The sequence below is a fragment of the Crinia signifera genome, chromosome 5 (assembly GCF_055691185.1).
Source record: "Crinia signifera chromosome 5, ASM5569118v1, whole genome shotgun sequence".
Taxonomy (NCBI): Eukaryota; Metazoa; Chordata; class Amphibia; order Anura; family Myobatrachidae; genus Crinia; species Crinia signifera.
In genome coordinates this window covers 294317105-294337269 of record NC_139221.1, presented here as the reverse complement: position 1 = coordinate 294337269, position 20165 = coordinate 294317105, and the positions used below count along the sequence as shown (strand labels likewise).

General features: G+C 41.8%; 2 protein-coding genes across 10 annotated transcripts in view; both read right to left on the bottom strand.

Annotated features, from left to right (window-relative positions):
* Positions 1-2324: 2324 nt before the first annotated feature.
* Positions 2325-20165, bottom strand: part of LOC146081212 (LIM zinc-binding domain-containing Nebulette) — a 236469-nt gene continuing 218628 nt past the window's right edge. The window contains exons 5-8 of one of the 2 annotated variants that reach the window (XM_083189311.1): positions 16137-16308; positions 11491-11583; positions 4577-4701; positions 2325-3026 (exon numbers count right to left, since the gene is read on the bottom strand). In XM_083189311.1, coding sequence (XP_083045437.1) covers positions 2850-3026; positions 4577-4701; positions 11491-11583; positions 16137-16308 — 567 coding nt within the window. In that variant the 3' untranslated portion in view covers positions 2325-2849. The remainder of the gene's footprint in view (positions 3027-4576; positions 4702-11490; positions 11584-16136; positions 16309-20165) is intronic. The other variant, XM_083189310.1, reaches the window with a different exon arrangement.
* The window catches only part of LOC146081210 (uncharacterized), a 108941-nt gene continuing 105786 nt past the window's right edge, over positions 17011-20165 (bottom strand). For all 8 annotated transcript variants that reach the window (XM_083189301.1, XM_083189307.1, XM_083189302.1 and 5 more), the window contains 4 exons: positions 19645-19737; positions 18538-18630; positions 18365-18457; positions 17011-17734 (listed from right to left, as the gene is read on the bottom strand). In XM_083189301.1, coding sequence (XP_083045427.1) covers positions 17504-17734; positions 18365-18457; positions 18538-18630; positions 19645-19737 — 510 coding nt within the window. In that variant the 3' untranslated portion in view covers positions 17011-17503. The remainder of the gene's footprint in view (positions 17735-18364; positions 18458-18537; positions 18631-19644; positions 19738-20165) is intronic.

The following is a 20165-nucleotide window of genomic DNA, read 5'->3' as shown; positions in this document are numbered from 1 at the left end:
TTAATAAATTGATTGTTTATTCATATACAAAGTGGCTATACTTATTTATTGTTATTAAGTGGTGAGGGCATGCGCAGGAAAAACCAAATTTTTTTCTGTTTAGACCTCCAGTACTAGAGTGTGATTGTAGTACACCCCAGGATCCCCTGCAGCAACCTTTAAGCAAATGCGCGAGTTCAGCGCAGTCTTATTCCCTCTCTATTATCCAATGTACTGGAGCCCCTACCCACCTATTCATGGAATAAATAAAAAAAAATGTACCCCTCCTGCAGTTATGTGCTCGCCACATGCTTCCATACAGTCAATGGCTGTCATCATGCTGATTGGTGAATGGCACCTGCTGTCCAACCTATCAGCATTCTGGCTGCAGGCTGGAAGGCAGGTAGAGAATGCTGCTTAGCCTTTCTGATTTGGCCAGTCAGCACTCCCTACCTGCCTCAATAGAAGCTCCAGAGGCACTAGCCTGCCCCTACTGGAAAGCCCCTAGAATCATGAAGCCTAGGGCAGCTGCCCAGTGTGCCTATACATTAAGATGGTCCTGATTGTAACTGTCAGTTTATATTATTTCATTCTAACTGCTTCAGGGGGGATAAAAGGTGGAAAAAATACTAACTGTTATAAGTGGAAACATCACACTGATAAAGGACAAGAGGAAAGTCTCCTGCATCTACACTACACAGATGGAGCTAGCAGTTACAGCCTGGCTAAAAGTACATTGTAATGTGCTGTAGTGAACTCGTCAAAATGACAGAACAACATAATAGTAACGTCCGTGCAGGTGGCTCTGGACAACTGAACGGAGCAAGACTTGGGGACAGATGCACTAAGCTTCAAAAAGTGATAAAATGGAGAGTAATAAAGAACCAACCAATCAGCTCCTACCTGCCATGTTACAGACTGTGTTTGAAAAATGTAAGGCAGGAGCGGATTGGCTGGCTGTTTATCACTCTCCATTGTATCACTTTTAAAGCTTAGTGCATCTGGCCCATGAACTGCTCCTCTGGGCACCATCTAGTGGCCACCGGCAGGCAAAACACCCCATAGAGGTGAGGCGCAGTGTTGCCTTTATTATATATAGGATTAGTCATATATATAATTCTATTCTATATAATGCAAGGAGGTATTATGTTTATTCTTATATTGCTGACAGCGTTGTAACTTACATTAGTACTGTGCTGAGATTCTGTGCTGGTCATTACTTTCCGAACACCAGGCTAACAGTCATACCCAGCAGTGCCACCTGCCACTGGATTCTGTAAACTGATGACTAAGGAACAATCCAAAGAGCGCTGTTACTTACTGAGGAGTAAATGTCAAAATAAAATGTAATTTATATATTCTGTAATACAAGTTTTCATACGTGTTCTCTTTGTAGAGGACGGGTCCATTGTAAGATTACAATTTGCACTGGCCAGAATCATGGGGCTTATGGGCCTTGCAAATGGTCATTAGATAATTGTTCGATAATCTCTCATGCTGCAATCCGAGTGAATATTGACTAATTATCGAGTGACTGCGCATGCACGCGGTCTGTAGTGCGCATGCACAAGCCGTCCTTGCAATCGCAGCCAGCTAGCCATCTCTGGCCTATGCAAGTTGATTGACAGGCAGTAGATGTTTGGGGGTGGAACACTGGTGTTTTCTGGGAGTGTCCCAGAATACGGTGGCATTGCCAGGCCGTTGGGAGGGATGCAGCGGTTTCCTCCCCACGGCCTTCGCAGCTCTGAGTAAGTCTAGACTTACTTGGTGGCTGCAAACAGAGGGGAAAACCATTTCATGATGAGTGATTAGTAATCAGATTCCCCCTGTGTGCATGGGGTGGGGAGACACCTTGCGGGCCAGCGTTTACCTGACCACTGGGCACCGAACATTCGCAGCCCAGTGATCAGGCCTGAATCAGGGTATAAAAATGGTCTATTAATAAATTATGCTATTCAACATCCTGAAGAAATGGCAACACTTAGGCCCTCATACACCAGGGGAAGCTCCAGAGGAGGGGCTACAGCTCAGTTCAAAATTCAAATAGGGGAGCTTCACCCACTGCCACCAACTGCCATTCCAAACAGACTTACTGGAAATGGGTGTGGCTCCCAATTTGAATTTTGAATTGTGCTGCAGCACCTCCTCTGGATTCGCCACTGCCTTACACCCTTAAACCTCCCCTGGGGCACAAAATTGCTGTCTTCTTAAACACTTTCATAAGTGTCCAATATAATAGAAGTGCTATTGTTTAAGAGTAAAGAGCTTTCACGCACTCCAGTATGTTATGTATGTTAAGGTGTGTACAATTACAGGATTTAAATAAAAACTACAGAAACTGTGAATTAAAATATGATGAAAAATATTATATTTATATATAACCGGAAGCAGTACATTAGAATAAAACGTATGAGAGGTTAGGCTTCCTTTTTTAATTATGGTGCAATATTAAACGCACACCCTGAACATAGAGAATAGGAGTATAGAGCAGACTACCATTTGTCACTGCTATATTTCAGATTGTCAGCAATTACCAGCCCTCTTGAGTTGAAGTAAGAAAGTATTTGTGGTTGAAAGAAGAAAAAAAAAACCCTTAAAATCCCATTAATGATTACAGCCTGCAGCTAAGCCATAAGGGTTTTCCTTTTACCGTCCTCTCCTCTGGTCTGGTAAGCAGAAAACCATTTATCTAAATGCTTTTTGTATAGGTTTTATGTTTTTCATAGATTTTAATGCTAGTGCTTAAAAAAATAAGCATGTAAGCTTTAACCTTAATTCTGCAAGTTTTAAATACAATAATTGGCAAATAATTAATGATCCTTCCAAATAAAATAATGCTGATTGCAGAACGATGCGAGGATGGGCAGCTGTCAGTTCACAGACTCAATGTAATTGGCTGGCAGCATGCCCGACTTTCCGGTTCTCTGTACAGTTCCGTACATCCAGCCTTCGTCTATAGACTGCACATTGACAATGTAATCGCCGTCCCTGAAGGAGACCTCATCTTCGTCCTGCGCGCTGTAGTCATACATAGCTCTGTATGTTCTCTGTACAGGAAATAAAGGTGGATCATTTACGATAAACAGAATAAAGAAATAATGCATAGTAAGCACTACATTCAATATAAAGCAATATGACTTCTACTGCAAATGGTCAGTATTTGAAACTAGAAATATCAGCTATGCAACTTTCTCAGCTATAAAGGCCCATACGAAAATTCTGATTAGTTCCAGTCATTATCAGTGGACTATTTATCAAATTACCACTATTCATCCTCTGCTCCATCTCAATCTATACACAATTTGCCTTTGTGACAGTTGCGGTTTATGGAGCTTTCAGGGAAACGGGGCAATCAAAGGTGCCAAATAACAACAACAATAATAATAATAATAATCATTATTATCCTTAATATTTGGGGGACACATGGTGTTTGCAGTGTCATACAGTTATATGAAAACAATTGCATATATTTACATGAATACATAGGATACATACATTTACATGAATACATAGGATATATAAACAATATATACACAATGATAAAACAAAAGTTAGGTACTATAGGATAGAGGAACTCACAACAAGTGGGATATTCAATCTCCCGCCGCCATTCCCATCGGAGAAAATGGCGGCGGGGCCCTATTCAATGCTGTCTTCCCTGACAGCATTGAACAGGGATCTTAGCAGAAAGTGCATGACTTCACAGGCAGTCGAGCATTTTCTGCCGAGAACGGCTGGGAATTGACGAGCTCCCAGCCGCAGCTCGCCGATTTCCGGCCGCTACATATATATATATATATATATATATATATATATATATATATATATAGTGAGTCTTGGTGGTTGTTTTTAAGGTGCGGAGATATACAGAAAGTCTGATAGAGAGGGAGTGCATAAATATACAGAAATATTGATGGGGTGGCTGTTGATGGAAGAGCAGAGAGAAGAGACAGAAATTATTTTGATGTAGGATGTAGTGCAGCGACTGAAGGCCCTGTGGGCGGGATGTGCTAACAAAGAAATGTGGTTAAAACTTTCAAAGCCCCCTCCGGTGAGGCTCCATTGAGGAGTGACACGCCAGCTTCTCTCTGCCTCACTGGTTGAATGGGATGTAGTTAATATGCCGACTGTCTGACTCCTGGTGGACAGGATGCTGTTGCCAAGATCCTGACTGCCGACATTATCGCCACCCGGCATACCATTGCACAGGGTCTATTCTCCCTTGTGGGGATCCACGACCCCCGTAGAGAGGAACAGAACCTTGTGGCAAGGGAAGCGACCCACCATACCCGCAGCATGGTGAATGCAGAGAGCCTGCAATGGGCCTTGTTGCCAAAGCAAGCAAGGAGAGTGCCGAAGAAACAGGGATTGTAGTAGTCTTTGTGGGAAAGCTAGGTGCATTAATTAGACTTTACATTGCATCCTTGGTAAAAAATAGTTAGATTCAAGATATTAGAAAGTTGAGAGGCAAAGTAGTGAGACAGACTAGGGAGGGTTATTCTGGTTCACTCGCAAAGGCAAATTCACTCTCAGATGGACAAAACCATAACTAGTCAGTAAGAGCGATTGATCCACCCCATCTGGGCCCAGTACTCACCATACTTGGGGACGTGGACTGTGCATGTGGAGAGTGCATTGACCTCATAGAGGACATACTTGACTGATGCGTGAAGCCATAGCCTTGAGGCTGAGAAGGTGGATAATTACCAGGATACCCCGGGGCTGCAGACACAAAACAACTTGAATCAATGCAACAATAACATACAACAAAGAAATAATATATACTAATAAACATACTGTCTGAAGTAAGGAGGCCACCAATATATTTATATACATGCCAAACATACCCTAGTGGGCATTATTGGCAAGGGGCTCTCTGCTGGTACCACCTAATGTATTTCTATGTTTGTGGTTTTAATTTTTATTTTTGTAAATAAAGGGCCTGATTCAGAGATGGACACAAAAGCAAGTGCTGATATCAGAAAGCAGGGCCATCTTAACAGCATTGTGGGCCCTAGGCAAAGTAATGCACTGGGACCCCTACTAATGTAAAATAAATCCTACTGCATTAGCTTTACAGCCAGTAGCTGTTTTTCTGTAGGCCGATAAAGAATGTTTCCCGGCAGCTCTGATCTTGTGTAATTACCAACCAATGCAGCCGGGCAGCAATCTCTACTAACCTTACAAGAAACTCCGGAGGCACCAGCAAACCCCGGCTCGAAAGGGCCCTAGAATTGTAGGGCACTAGGGCAGTTGCCCAGTAAGCCTATGTGTTAAGATGGACCTATCAGCAAGAGAAGCTCCCGCCTAGAAATGTAAAGAGACGCCAACCGGATCTATTGCAACTCATTTACAACTGCCTACACATAAGCAGCCTATTTGCATGAAACAAGGAACATCAAACTTAAGGGTCAGACAACGGCCATGACACTAACACACCAAAGTGGTCCTTTCCTGTCAATCAGTTTGCATTGAAACCCTCATTGTGTGTGCACCTTAATGCATATGCAATGTGATTGCGGAACAATCTGACGATAATCGCATCGGCTTTGCATCTCTGAATCAGGCACTACATATAGAAGATCACATAATATATATGATATATGTATAAGTGTTTTGTGTATATGTGTGTGTGAGGCCTTCTTACTTGTAGAAACACATGCATATGATTCACACTTGACCAAACAGTGACAACGTCCCTCCACATTAATCTACTGCAGGCGACAATTTAGTGTATGTAACACTGATGTAAACCACAGCAGGTACACATAGATAAATGCACACATCTGTCATATATGGGGTGCAAAAAAAACCCCACACATGTTGGTGATTACTGGAACATGCGATAAAATGTTAAATAAATGTTAATTAAACAGGAATAACTGGAAACAGCAACTCACATATCAATATTACAACATCATCACAAGATTTGTTGTTAGATATACATTGTTTAGTGAAACAACAATGAATAGTACATATTTGGGGTCCACTGTTCCTCCTTGGACTACAGGCTGTTGAAGTAAGGACATCCCAGCAGAGGTGAGTAGAGGGACATTGGGCTACAGGTATATAAGACATTGATAAACACTTGATTTCTAATTAAAAAGGATGACAGACCCCAAGGTAAGTAACATTTCCTAGTTTTGATTAATTGACTGAACTCCGGTCCACACAATACTAAATAATCCCCTCTTGGGTCAGGTTATTATATAAGTATGGCCTGCAGGCTGATCCCAGTAAAGGTACATGTACAGTACCAAATGTATGATCTCCTTATGCTTTCAAAGACCATGGCCTTTCTGTACAGAACTCTACCCCATATAGGATAAAATATTATACATTTTTTCTTGATATCCTTTCAAAGAAACTTTGCACTGAACCAACTTATACCCCTTTCACATCGCACTTTTAAAACGGTAAATTGACGATTTTTTTTTCATTTTAAAACGTTTAAGCCTGCACTGTGAATGCACCAGAGCCGATTTACCGTTTAAAGTTAACTGGTATTTCGAACCGTGTAAAAAGCAGAGTCCTACACGGTTCCTTGCCGTTTTTTGAGCAATGTGAATGTGTACAATGTGTCTGAAACGGTATTTCAGGCAAACAACACAAGCTACAGAGCAGTGATAGGCTGTCCCCTTTAAAATGACAGGCAATGTTGACACTCTGGCTTGAAACGTGTTCGGGTTGAAACGGTTTGACTGCTATGTTGAATGAGACTTAACCGGTATTTAAAGCGGTAATCTGTGGCAATGTTAAGGCTCTGACCCGTTTTAATTACCGTTTTAAAATACCGGTTTTTAAAACGTGTCGGCGATGTGAAAGGGGTATTACTAGAGACTTCTTACACAGATTAATATACATAGAACATGGAATGACCAGCGTCTGCAGCAAGACTCCTTAAACAAACGTCATAAACACCAATAAAAAGTCTCCGGCAGCACGTTCGCTGATACAGCTGCTGGTGACTCATTGGAATACTCTCAGCTTTATTACAGGCTATTGGTATTAACAGAACATATATAACACTGTGCAGAGACAAAAGAGTTATTATTGGTTATGATAATAATATTAATAACGCACCCAATGGTTTTATATTCGTAGTGACCCATAAACAGAAATGCTCATTGTCCATTATAGCACATGGACAGATACAACATTCAGATACACATTAATGTTACATACCAGGTGATAAACCATAGGGGAGTTTTAGTAAACCTTCTGAAGAGCACCACAAGTGGGGGTGTTTCCCATAGCAACCACCCGGATTCTAGCTATACTTTATATACATGTAGCACATTCTGTAAAAAGATAGATAGAATTTGATTGGTTGCAACTGGTTACGCCTCCATTTATTCTCTTTAGATCAGGCACAGGGAACCTTTGGCCCTCCAGGTGTGGTTGAACTACATATCCCAGCATGCACTGTTACAGTTTTCCTATTTGGCCATGCTAAAATTGTTGCAAGGCATGCTGGCATGTGTAGTTTAACAACAGCTGGAGGGCCATAGGTTCCCCATTCCTGCTTTAGATGGTTTGATTTTTTATTGTCAGAAGTAACCTTATTGTTATAAGTCATACAAAGGGCAAGTTTCATTTTTTTATATTATATATATGTATATATATATAACCACAGAAAGAATGGGTGCACTCACCGGTCTTTTTCAAATGCAGGTGTTGTTTATTTACATACCACAGCCGATTGTTTCAGGTGACAGTGGGCATGGTCAACGTTTCGGTCTAAGCATAGACCTTTGTCAAGACCCCCTTTCTCCTGCCTCCATCAGTGCACGATATATATATATATATATATATATATATATATACACACACACACACAAGGTGTTAAAGCTGTTAATAACCACATTCAACGTTTGAATGGTTAATATAAGTTGCACAGCACCAAGGTGGTAATAATAATATTTAAGGCAGCCGTCCCCGATAGTAGTATTTCTAACAAACACAAATATTGACCCTTTGAGTGCCGTCTCTGTGAGAGATGTTCAAAATATTCGCTTAAAGTGCCAGCGTCAATCACATTTGTTATATAAACTCAAATAAAGAAATGTGTAAAAGATTATATTTCCTATATAAGGTAACATTACAGGTCATTGTGATGAATACAAATGTTTGCTTGGCAATTTTCACACCTATTTTGACAAATTCACCTCACACTCAAAGGGTTAAGGGGACACTAAGCCGAAGATATAAGTAGATCTGGTTTATAAAAGGTTTATAAAATGAAGGAAATCTAACCTTGTTATCTACTTTACTTTCTTGGTATATATTTTTTCATACTTTTGTAAAGGCGTGATTCAATTGTTAGGCGCCTTTTGGAGCAATTCAATTGTTGATCCAATCGACGCCCATTAATTCTGCCACACCCTAAAGCATTGGATTAACCTCACAAATTGGCTAAATCCAACTAAAATATTGCACAGATTTCTGCTCAGCACCTCTGGAGGCAGTGAGCAGAAATGTTGGTGCCCACCGCATTAGCACCTGTACAGCATTCCTGCCTTATTTCTGCGCTCATGTAGGCATGCGCAAACTTGGTGGTGGTTGTTCATTTTAAGAACCCCCCCCCACAATATTTTAATCAATGGACAAAGAGCCAAGCTATGCTGTATTTTACAGAAACAAATCAAATGTCAGCTTTTAAAAGTTTAACTACAGAAAACAACTGAAAGCTGACATCTGATTGGTTGTTCTATATGCTTCCCATCATTGATCGTTAAACCCCATTTTTAAATAATTTCCATGAACTGCTTTCTTGTTAGCTAAATCCATCCAGCAGGCACTAGAGGGAAGGCTGCAATCAAGTTTGGAGACCGCAGAAACGACAGGACTAATGTTAAATGGGACTAGGGCTCATGCTAAAGGGGACGGCTGCCTTAAACAAGACAGTCACCGTACATGTTACCTCCTTCTTCAGATGCCCTCGTTCCCTCACTGCAGTAGGAGAAACTAGGGTTCATCTCAGAAACTTCTGACCTGTCATCCCCCTGACTCACTGCAGCAGCCCCAGCAGAGTGACAAGAGTGTCTGTAGCCATGGCTGGCTCTCTCTATAAATGAAGGGATAGCATTGTGATGGACAGCAAAGTAAATAAACGAAGCAGAGAAGCATGCAGATGGCATGAAACACAGAAAAGTCATACATGTTGGTAAGGGATATGGTCACTAGATCTAAAGCTGGGGTAGCCAACCCTAGTCCTCGAGAGCTACCAACAGTGCATGTTTTGCAGGTCTCCTCACAGAATCACAAGTGACTAATTAGCTCCATCTGTGTATCTTTTAAAATGTGTCAGTGATTAATGAGTGCAGTTGTGCAGCAGCTAGGTTGTCTGGAAAATGTGCACTGTTGGTAGCTCTCGAGGGCTAGGGTTGGCTACCACTGATCTAAAGCAACTAGGTCAGACTACAAGCATTAGGTCAACACCACTAGGTCGACAAGCATGAAGGTCGACATAGATTAGGTCAACAGGTCATTGGGTTGACACAAGCATTAGGTCAACATGGGGAAGGTCGGCAGTCAAAAGGTTGACATGGGGTTTTTCCCTTTTTTTTTGAGCCGACATGTGCCGACAGGCGGTATTTCATGCCCTACAATAGTGTGCCGTATCAGTGTCCATGTCGACTGTGTCGAAATTCGGGACAAAAAAGTGTAAAACCCCATGTCGACATTTTGACTGTAGTCCTTCCCCAAGTCAACCCAATGTTTGTGTAGACCTAATAACCAGTCTACCTAACCCATGTCGACCTTCATGCAAGTCGACCTTCATGCATGTCGACCTAGTGGTGTCAATCTAATGCTTGTCGGCCCAGTTGCAGTCTATCCAATGATCCCATTCCGTCTGTAAATAAGGCTCCATGATCCCAAATACTGTATAGAATATTAGTCATTGAGCTGAGTGATTTATACAATGGAATCTGATGTGATTTGTAATATGCTTAGAATTTGCAGTAGGGACTGAATACTTCCTTACCGTTACTTATGGACACTAGAGTGATTCTATCAGAATGTACCGCTTATAACAATGAGCTAAACTGTGCATCTTGCAAAAGCTCATTCCCCAATATTGTCATCAATACTTGTCTCTTATTGGACAAGGAACTTGTGCACTGCAGCTTTAGACCAATGACGACAATCTTGGAATCCTAGTGATCAGTATGGGTCACTTACTGTGCACATGAGATGCAAATGCCCCTGTCAGTCTGTTCAGAGGTTTTACAGACCACGTTCTTAGTTGTAAAACAGCTAAATGTGACCTGGATCAGAGCGCTGGCTGTATTATATAACACAAGGGGATAATAATGGAATCACTTTCACGAGATTAGCCCCAGTGATCTGCTTAACTATGAGCAAAATAGGATTTGGTTTTGTATAAGAAAATATTGACATAAATGGAGCGTTTCAGCATACAGTACATGTACAGATGTCAGTTTACACATTTTCACATATATCTGTTCTATTTGAGTCAGCATGAACTCATACGCAACCATCCGAATGTGGGGCAACTGGGTGGCAACAATGTATTTGAATGCCACTTGCCATGTATCTCAGTTTGGTTATGAGACGTATGTACAGGGAAGAGAAGCCTGTGTCTGACAGGGATGCAGTTTAAATCCCGGCGGTCGGGATCCCGGCGTTCAAAATCCTGAACGCCGAAATCCCAACACTTTCTCCCCCCGTGGGTGTCCACGACACCCTCGGAGGGAGAATAAATTAGTGTGTGTGTGTGGGGGGGGGGGGCGATCCACATCCCCCCCTTGTCGGGATTCCGGCTTCGGGATTTTGAACGCCGGGATCCCGACCGCCGGCTTTTCATGCCGAATCCGTCTGACAGATCTTTTTTTTTAATACTTAAATTGCTGGTCATCACTAGTGGGATGACTTAAGTTGGTTGGGTTGTGTAGGTACGGGGGGGTCTAGTGCTCTGGACCGTTGGAATTTTAGGGGCTCTGGTCATCCGGCCATGGTATGTAGGCCATATTTTTGGCCAAAGATTATGCTAATGGTGCCCACACGCGGTGCGATGGTCGAATGCATTTAGTTGAAAAACGCATCATGTGTAGATCACATCGTTTTGGGATGGGATGTGCTCTCCCACATCGCAAATCAAAAAAGTATGCGCAGCCTGTGCTTTCTGTACTAGATTCACATGTGATGCAATCTGGTACAAAGAGCACCGTGTGTGGGCACCTTAAGTTCAATTTAGTAATTGCAGTTTATTATAAGTGTTCTTATTGCTGCTGTGCTTAGTGTTTAATGTGTGCATATGCATTCTTTCTTTTTCTGTGTGGTACTACAAGTCTCAGTATGGTAGCACTAGGTGTAGAATAAGGGTGTGCACCACCTACCACCCCCAATTTAAGTTGTAGTTACACAGCTACTACACTGTATACACTATGGGTTTGGAAGCTGTTTACTTCCTCTGTGATGTAACCTCTTCCTCCGGGTCACTGCGCATTGGCACAGAATTGAGAGGAATAACACATGCAGCTGTACCAGATAACATGCGCAGGCTCCGAGACTGAATATTGTCTTCCAGTGGGTCAATGTCGAAGATGGAACCAGGGTCAGTACGCCACACTTTAAGGTCTTTGATGAGAAAAGAAAGCATGAGATGAGAAAAGCCAACAGAAGAGAGAACAATGAGACAACAGTTTGCACAGTGATGGCAGGAGAGGTGGAGAAAAATGATAGAGTGATGTAGAAATGGGTTCCTTCCATCCCCCACATGTACCCAACATGCCATTGTTTGCAGATTACCCTTGGTAGAACAGATGAAATAATTACTCAGTGCAACACTGGGTACTCAGGAACTCAAGCTGAGAAACATTTATACAAGGCTATGCAATAACTAAAAGCAGCATTAAAAGCAATAGAAAATAACGTTTGTTTTGTAGACCAAAGGGCTGTCATTTGATATACTGTATTGCTTTTCTAATCACACCATGACCACCCAGTGGCGGCTCCAGGGGTGGGTCTGCAGCACAGCTCGCAATTCAAATAGGGGAGCGGCACCAACTTCCATTCCAAACTGACTCACTGGCAGTGGGTGTGGCTCCCCTGTTTGAATTTTGAACTGTTCTGCAGCCCTTCCTCCTTTAAATGGAAGCTTATATTACGGAAGTACATTTTGGCCCAGGACAGGTTTCTGATGATGTCATATATAATAAGAGGTTCAGAAACTCATAGGTAGATTTATTAAGCTCGGTGAAGTGATAAAGTGTCTGGTTTTTATCACCGGCCAATCAGCTCCTACCTGTCATTTTTCAAACCAAGCCTGTAACTTCACAGTTGAGAGCTGATTGGCCGGTGATAAAAACCAGACACTTTATCCCTTCACCGAGCTTAATAAATCTACCCCTGAGTTCCTGCTAGTGCCTGCTCAAAAATAGCACATACTGTATCACATTGCATTAATGTGTATTACTCCATAGACTTACCACACTCTATTTCTGTGTTACACTGTAAATGTACCACAATGTCTTCATTACAATTTCTACCAGTAGATAGGATGGATAGGCCATCTATAACCACTTTCTCCCCCAAAGTGTAAAATCACAACAGTGGTGCACACAGGAGGGGTGACCAATTTTTTTTTAAGTATTGGAGTTGTCATCCATTGCTCATGGTTAAGTTCTGCCTCTTGCGACATTTGGCTCCACCTCCTCTTCCAACACCCACCAATCACAAGTTGTGCAGTAGATCCCTCCTTGTTGTGCATCCACACAGCTACTGCTATGATCTCTGCCTCCATCCCATCCCCGCTCTACAAGCATCAGTGCTGCTGCTCCTATTGCCAGTGGCCTCTGTACGGCTTTTATGCCATTATTCTTAGAAGTATTCAATCATATACGTATATGTAATAGACGGTAGTCTCACAAAAATTCCATTTATTTATATTAAACTCACCAATGGGTATCCTTATGCCTACACCATTAACACTTAACTTAACCTAACTTAACACTAAAATAAAGATGCAGACACAAGTGCTGGCGTTTCAAATAATGAATGTCAAGTTTATTATTGACAACTGACTATAAACTATAAAATGGTGGCGGCACCAAAGAATGGTCAGAGGGAAGAAAAAGGGGGGTAGGATCACTATACCATTCACACACCGGTGGGGATCAACTCTCCATGCACAACCACCCGGGCCGGTGGTGGCAGTCATCTTCCATGCAAGAAGTATGGCTCATGACAATCGATATCGGGAGAGCACACTCACTATCTAACACGCTATTCCATCTACACAAATGACCGTTCTTTACCACCGCCAAAGGAAAGAAATAGAGACAGAAATAGGAATGGGAGGGTGGGAAAAATTCTCAAAGAGGAAGAATACACCCTTCTCAAGTCTCTCCTAACCTGCCTACTCCTCCCCCTGCAGCCCATTGGCCGTCACCTTTAGCACACTTGGATAGCCCTTCACTACACTGTTAAAACCAATGGTGCAGCAGCCAGGAACCCTTCAGTGGTTAATGTCACCTCTGGCTTAATTCAGCCCTCGGTTTTTTTTAATAGATGTGTTTTCTTACATCTTTGCCCGCTTAATGCTGCGGCACAATGTATGGTACGGGGAGCACTACCTACCCATTCAGTATTTCACAACAGAAGTCAGCGGAGGTAGCAGGGAGCGATGCTCCACCTTCCCATAGTTGCATGAGGGGAGTGTGCGTATATGCACTCTTGCTACCATAGTATACATTAGTGGGAATAAAGGGCTACAGGAGGTCACCCCAATGCTCAGCAGTGTCCCTCCTGCAGAATTATTGTAAGAAGACATCTGTATGTTGCAAGATCCATAAATAAATTACAGTTTTTACCTGTCCCTTATAGCAGGAAGGAAGGATCAGCAGGATTATAAAATAATCATTTGTGTATTAATTTATCTATTTATAATTTATCTATTTATCTTTGTGGTTTAATGGACCACAAAGTCACCTCAATCTCCAGCCCAATGTTTGCTCCACCTCTCGAACCCCACCTTCCCCCCTGAAAATCCTACATTTAACCCTGTGCTAGTTTTTACAGCATATTCATACTCCCTCATCTCCCAATTACTGCGAGGTGGAGAGAGTCCTCGTCTCTATGTATACTGTACGTAAGTAATTAATTAAGCAAAAGCCAACATAGTGATGAGTTGAGTCTTTGAGCCAACAGTGTGTACACAGTCCTTGCCCAGACAATCACTTGGGAGTCAGCCAGTGTCACCAGGCATTACTGCAATGCAAACATTTTATGCTGTCAGTGTGCATAATTCACTTGAGAATAATGCTTGGTTAGGATCATTCGCTAAACAGACCATTCTGTAAAGTGAATGATCTTGGCCATTGCTGATCTTTTCAGTTCTTGATAATAATGAAAAAAATGTTCTGTACTGTATATTGTTACAGCACCACAATAATGTATTTGGCACATGTGTGCAATTGTGTATAGGTACCAATATAACAAACATATTGGGGGAAATTTACTTAGATATGTATTCTACTTCACATGTGATGTTGCTATGGGCAACCAATCAGATCCTGTATACTATCTTCTAGAGGGTGCTAAATAAATAAGTAGATTCTGATTGGTTGCCCATAGCAATGTGTTGTAGAATACACATCTCAGTATATTTCCCCCATTATGTGTTAAACTGATGGTTGAAATCCTATAACACCCTTTTGACCCTTTTGTGTTTGGCTAGTATTAGAAAATATTAATCAAACATATTATGCATAATTTTGTGATATGGATTGCTGTAATATCAACCCACTCCTTTAAGCTTCTTGTTTGGCTAATATTGGGAAATATTTTATTGCCGCCACACCTGTTTACTGTGTTTTTAAATATATTTTGAATAAAAGGTAAACCTGATAAAGGTTGAATAAATATGAAATGCGTTGGGTTAAGATCACGAGTTTACATTAAAGAATCTAGTACATCAACCCGAGAGGGTAGTTCTAAAATAGGGTCTAAGGCAGTGTTTTTCAACCACTGTGCCGTGGCACACTAGTGTGCCTTGAGCTGTTCTCAAGTGTGCCCCCAGATCTAGAGATGCCCAAACCAGTTTACAGCCACCACCAGTTCAACTGGTCTCTTCTTTTCATGTAAAGGGCCAATGTATTTTATTTTTGTTACCTGTGGGGACCAATGTGATTGTTTTTTATATGGAGACCAATAGGTTTGTTTGTTTTTCTTGTGGAGGCCAATGTGTTTTGCCCTGTGGGGATCATAGTGTGCCTTGGGATTTTTTTAAACTTATTTAGTGTGCCCCAAGGTAAAAAGGTTGACCCAAAAAGCTGTGGATCTTTATTTGCAATATCAGAAAATGTTAATGGGTTACCTTATGTACGGTATATGCATATTGTTTTAATAAATACTTTTTTAAAACCAGAAGGTTTATGGGTGCATACTACATAGCCCTTAAATTACAACAAAAATTATATGGATGCGGGAGCGTGACTCGGGGAATTCGGAGTCCGGATAAGGGACCTTTCAGACAAAAATTTTCACTCGAGAGACTACCAGGACCTTCATCATAAATGTTATCGGTATGACGAAAGGCCTTTCAAAATCTAAGGTCATTATTAGAGAAGAAAACTTGGGTACATTGTGAAAGGGTCGTTATTCTCTGATCAATCCAACTAAAGACGATTACATTTCTTAAGCCTCTGGAGGGTTTAATTTGTAGAATAAGAGAAACCTGATTACAAAGTATTGGAGGAAGGGAGAGAGAAAAGTGCATACCATACAAACCAAGATCTGGATGTGAACCTCCTGAGAACGTGGTGCAAAACTATTGGTAACATTTATTCAAATACTCTGCACCTTTGGCGTTATTAGAACACAACATTTTTGGGAACCCTGAAAGCTCTTTATTACTTTGTATTTATTGTGCTATTGCTATTTTACTTTGGGTGTTTGGAATGTCACCCTTAACATTTTACACATTTAACAAAAATTATAAGCTAACAGTCAGAGTCCACTTTCAGTATATATATTTTATACACATACTGCATACCAAAATAGTGCACTCCACTCACAAAATACTCTGTGCTGCTGTGAACATTCTGATGACCTATTTGGCTTCAGCTTGTTCCATCCACTCCCTTCAAGGCCAAGGTCATCCCAGACATGTATGAGCCTATTCAACTCACCCACAATGATTCCCGGCCGTCTATCCATTTCCACAACGTGGGGGTGGACACCCTTATAGGCAGCATCACTGACAATCTGTGTGTTCTTCCTTACTTGCTCTGTCACCGGATCATCTAGTACCGGGGTGAACCCTCTGCCTTTCGTCTTCTCAAAATCTTCATGATATTTTATCTGAAACAAAAAATAGACACAAAAAATCTGTCTAAGGCTGAAAATGCCATTCAGGATCCTGATTCAGTGTCCCGGTGACATGGCCGCAGTACAGTGCACTGTATACTTAATAACATGTATTTGTAGCTGCTGTACCAGACAGAATACATCATCAAATCGTCTTCCTCTTTGCAGAGCTTCTTCTCCCAAAGGGCTTAAATTAATATTAACTGAACCACACTTTTTACACTGGGAGCTATTTCTATATAATTATAGATAAGGTATATCACCAGCAGGATCATGCTAGCAATAAGTGGTGTAATAATGTATACGCGTGCCTTTCATGCCGTGTATATACGTTTTAATATCACACCAAATAATCTCATGTTCACAACAAACAAAGACACCAGTGGCAGTGTGCACCGATTAGCTGCTTGTACAGACGTGCAGATAGTCACACCCCATGCATCACACTCACACTGTCAGTGTCAGGTTCACTTCCATGCAGGTTAATAAAGAGAAAAAAAAACACAATAACACATTAGTTAAAATAAAACTTTATTAGCTGTTAGTTTCTGTGCGACAATCACATGGCAGTGACACTGTTCCGGTGAGCATGTGTGCAATGACTGTGGTCAGCACACAGATATCAGCAGTGCTAAGCAAACTGCATGTTTAGTTAAGGATCCCTGAAGCCTCCTACCATGGAAACGTTGTTCTGGGATTCTTTGCAGTGCCTCATTTCTGGTGTATCTACAATTACGCTAGGTCTACCTTTCATTTGCTGGGCATCGCTGCTGTACTTTACCTGTGGAACACAATTAGATATAAAGGAGTAGAGAAGAGCAAGCGGAACATTCTTTCATATTGTGGTATTTCTAAACGATATATAGGGTTAATAAAATATACACTAATATTAATATCAATCATATAATAAACCCTTTGAGTGGCAAAGTTGCTGCGAGAGATCCTCCAAATGTCCGCTAAAAATGTAAAAATGCCAGCGCCGCTCACAGCGACTGTACTTTTAGTACAAATAAATACAAATACAGTCAGGTCAATTAACTGAAGTTTAGCTAAATTTTGCATCCAAAAAAAGAGCGGTCGCTGTGAGCGGTGTTGGCATTTTTAGCAGATATTTTGAGGCTTTCTCACAGCAACTTTGGTACTCAAAGGGTTAATATATGATTTATATATTATATAACGTATCATTGCTTTATATGCTACATTCCTCTAGTTGGTGAAATGATGTAACTAAAACTTTCTGAAATCTTCCGTTTTCGGCCTGTAGTAGACACATAAACCTCATCTGAAAACCACGCCCCTTCTTTAGAGTACAGCCAATGACACTTGCCGAACTAATGTTTTCCTGGTTCTTTTTAACCCTTTCCATCTCTGGGGTAAGGCTGACAGCCGTCACCTTTCCAGCCTTATCCTTGTAATGTACCTGTAGAGAAAGAAAAGGAACATGATTAAGGCATTATATGATCGGCACGTTGTATACCTTTACCTGGTGCCATCAGGAAATCAATATCCCTTATGCTTGGAACATCCAATTCTCACTACAGCCTCCCAGGGTGCAGCGCTCACTAGAGAAAGCATTCTTTCATTTACAAATCACTCAACCCCAAAAAAAACTATCCTCAGTACTGTAGTTCTGAGACTACTGTAGGTTCTGTCCATTATTTCTATTGTCTTTGCCAAATTATTTATGAGAACCTACAGCATAGAGAATTGAAGATTCACTGGACTCTATGGCGGAAATTAAATGCTTTTTGTGAGCTGTGACAGCGAGCAGCGCTGACTGCTCACTGTCACAGCTCGCATGGTCAGTATTCAACTGACCCCCCGTGCGGCCGCTAAAACAGCAAGGCTTGCGGCTAAATGGTGGGCTCCCTGCACTGTTTGGGGGAACCCTCGCCACCCTGTGACAGCAAGGATCCCCCCCAGAACATAGAACAGGGTGAGTGGCTGGTGTGGGGGTTAAACGGCGAGTGTCGCTTGTTTTCGATGATCCCCACTGTTTAACCCCCTCGCTGGCCGCATTGAATACTGTCCTATGACTCTAGGCTCTTGCCGTGCTGAAATGCTCCTGGTTCCTCTTGGATCGTTCCATTTCTGGAGTCATGCTGACCGGTGTTGGTTTGCTTTGGGCCTCTCTATACTGGACCTATTGACCGTAAGAAAACCAAATCGTTAGACTTCTATGAAGGACGTGGCGGTTTGTGGATCAAGGAGGCATTTTCTTACATTGCTTATGTTTTTCTGGATCTCTTTAACCCTCTTGATTTCTGGGAGGTCAGGAATTGCTGTGGCAGGTCCAATATCTTCCTTATACTTCACCTGCAATAAGCCACAGTTAATGGGGTCCATCAAATAAAATAAAAAACATTAGCTATGATATACATGTGGAGTATACTTTATTGTACACCATGAAAGGTGGACAGCTTACATTTCATTGCATGTGCCAACCTATCAGTAGCTGTAGCAGTTCAATGAAAAATGTGACTGCATTAATCAGTGAGCCATTGGGACTGATTCTAAAGGTGCCCATACACGGTGCGAGCATCGTATGCGTTATTGTCTAGATCGCATCACATCATGCATTTTGCATGCGTTTTGCATGTGATGCAATGCGATCAGAAGGCAGTACAAAAAGTATGTGCAGCACATACTTTTTGGACTGTGCGATGACATACCCGCGGGAGCGCGCACCGCATGGGCACCTTCAGATGGAAGCAATTGGAAATGCAGATGGATCATGTGGATTTCAGCAGACTGAGCACCTCAGACTTATGTAAGTGGACAGTGTTCTCTAGTACATACAGTTTTATCTGTCTTGACCGCATTCTCAGTGAAATAGGTGTATCTGGGCGGCAATCTTGCAAAAGCACAGATCTGTTCTGTCTAGAACACATGTTCTCAAAATCGGTCCTCATTACCCCACACGGTGCATGCTTTGCAGGTCTCCTCACAGAATCCAGTGAAATAATTAGCTCCACCTGTGATTCTTTAAAAATGTGTCAGTCAGTAATGAGTGCACCTGTCGGGCGACCTGGAAAACATGAACTGTGTGGGGTTCTGAGGACCGAGTTTGAGAACCGCTGGTCTAGAGGGAGTTTCATGGGAGTGACGTATGCGTGCAGGATGTTGAGGACCCCTGTTTCAGATGAACCTTTTGCACCCTGCAAGAGGTGGGAGAAATTTCCGACACTAATGATGACTGATGCGGACAGAAAATCAATGGGCAGCATAGGCTCCCGCACATATTGTCTGCATATACAGGTGGCCTCTCTCATGAGCATAAGCTAGTAACCAGGCTGTAACAGACAAATCCTATTGGTTGTAGCTACTTACAGCACTGATATTATGCTGCGTGATCTTAGCTCTTTCCATCTCCGGTGTCTCTCTCACAGCAGTGCCAGAGCCTAATCCTTTCTTATAAAATACCTGGTAGCAAACAATAACATGTCAGATTGTTTTTGTAGTTGCATATTCCAGCAGTAATACAATATTGGGTATAATCTACTGTAGATCTCACTCATTTCTGACTTTAAACCCTCCGGCAGTTCATTTACGTAATTTGTATCACAACATTTGCAAAGCAATACATTAGTAATGAATGATATTTATTGCTATGAGATAAAATGTTTATGCATGACTCTATATTAAAGCAATAAATGTGTTATACTGACGATCGAAATCTTGTCGGTAGTAGGTATTTTAACCCTACCCCTAACTCGCCCCTTCTGTAGCCTAACTCTACCTTCCTACAGCCTTACCCTTACCCTCTATCCGCTGCAGCTTATTACTCACACAGCCTAACTCTAAGCCTTTCTACCTTCCGCTGCAGCATAACCCTAACCCCCCACTCCTGC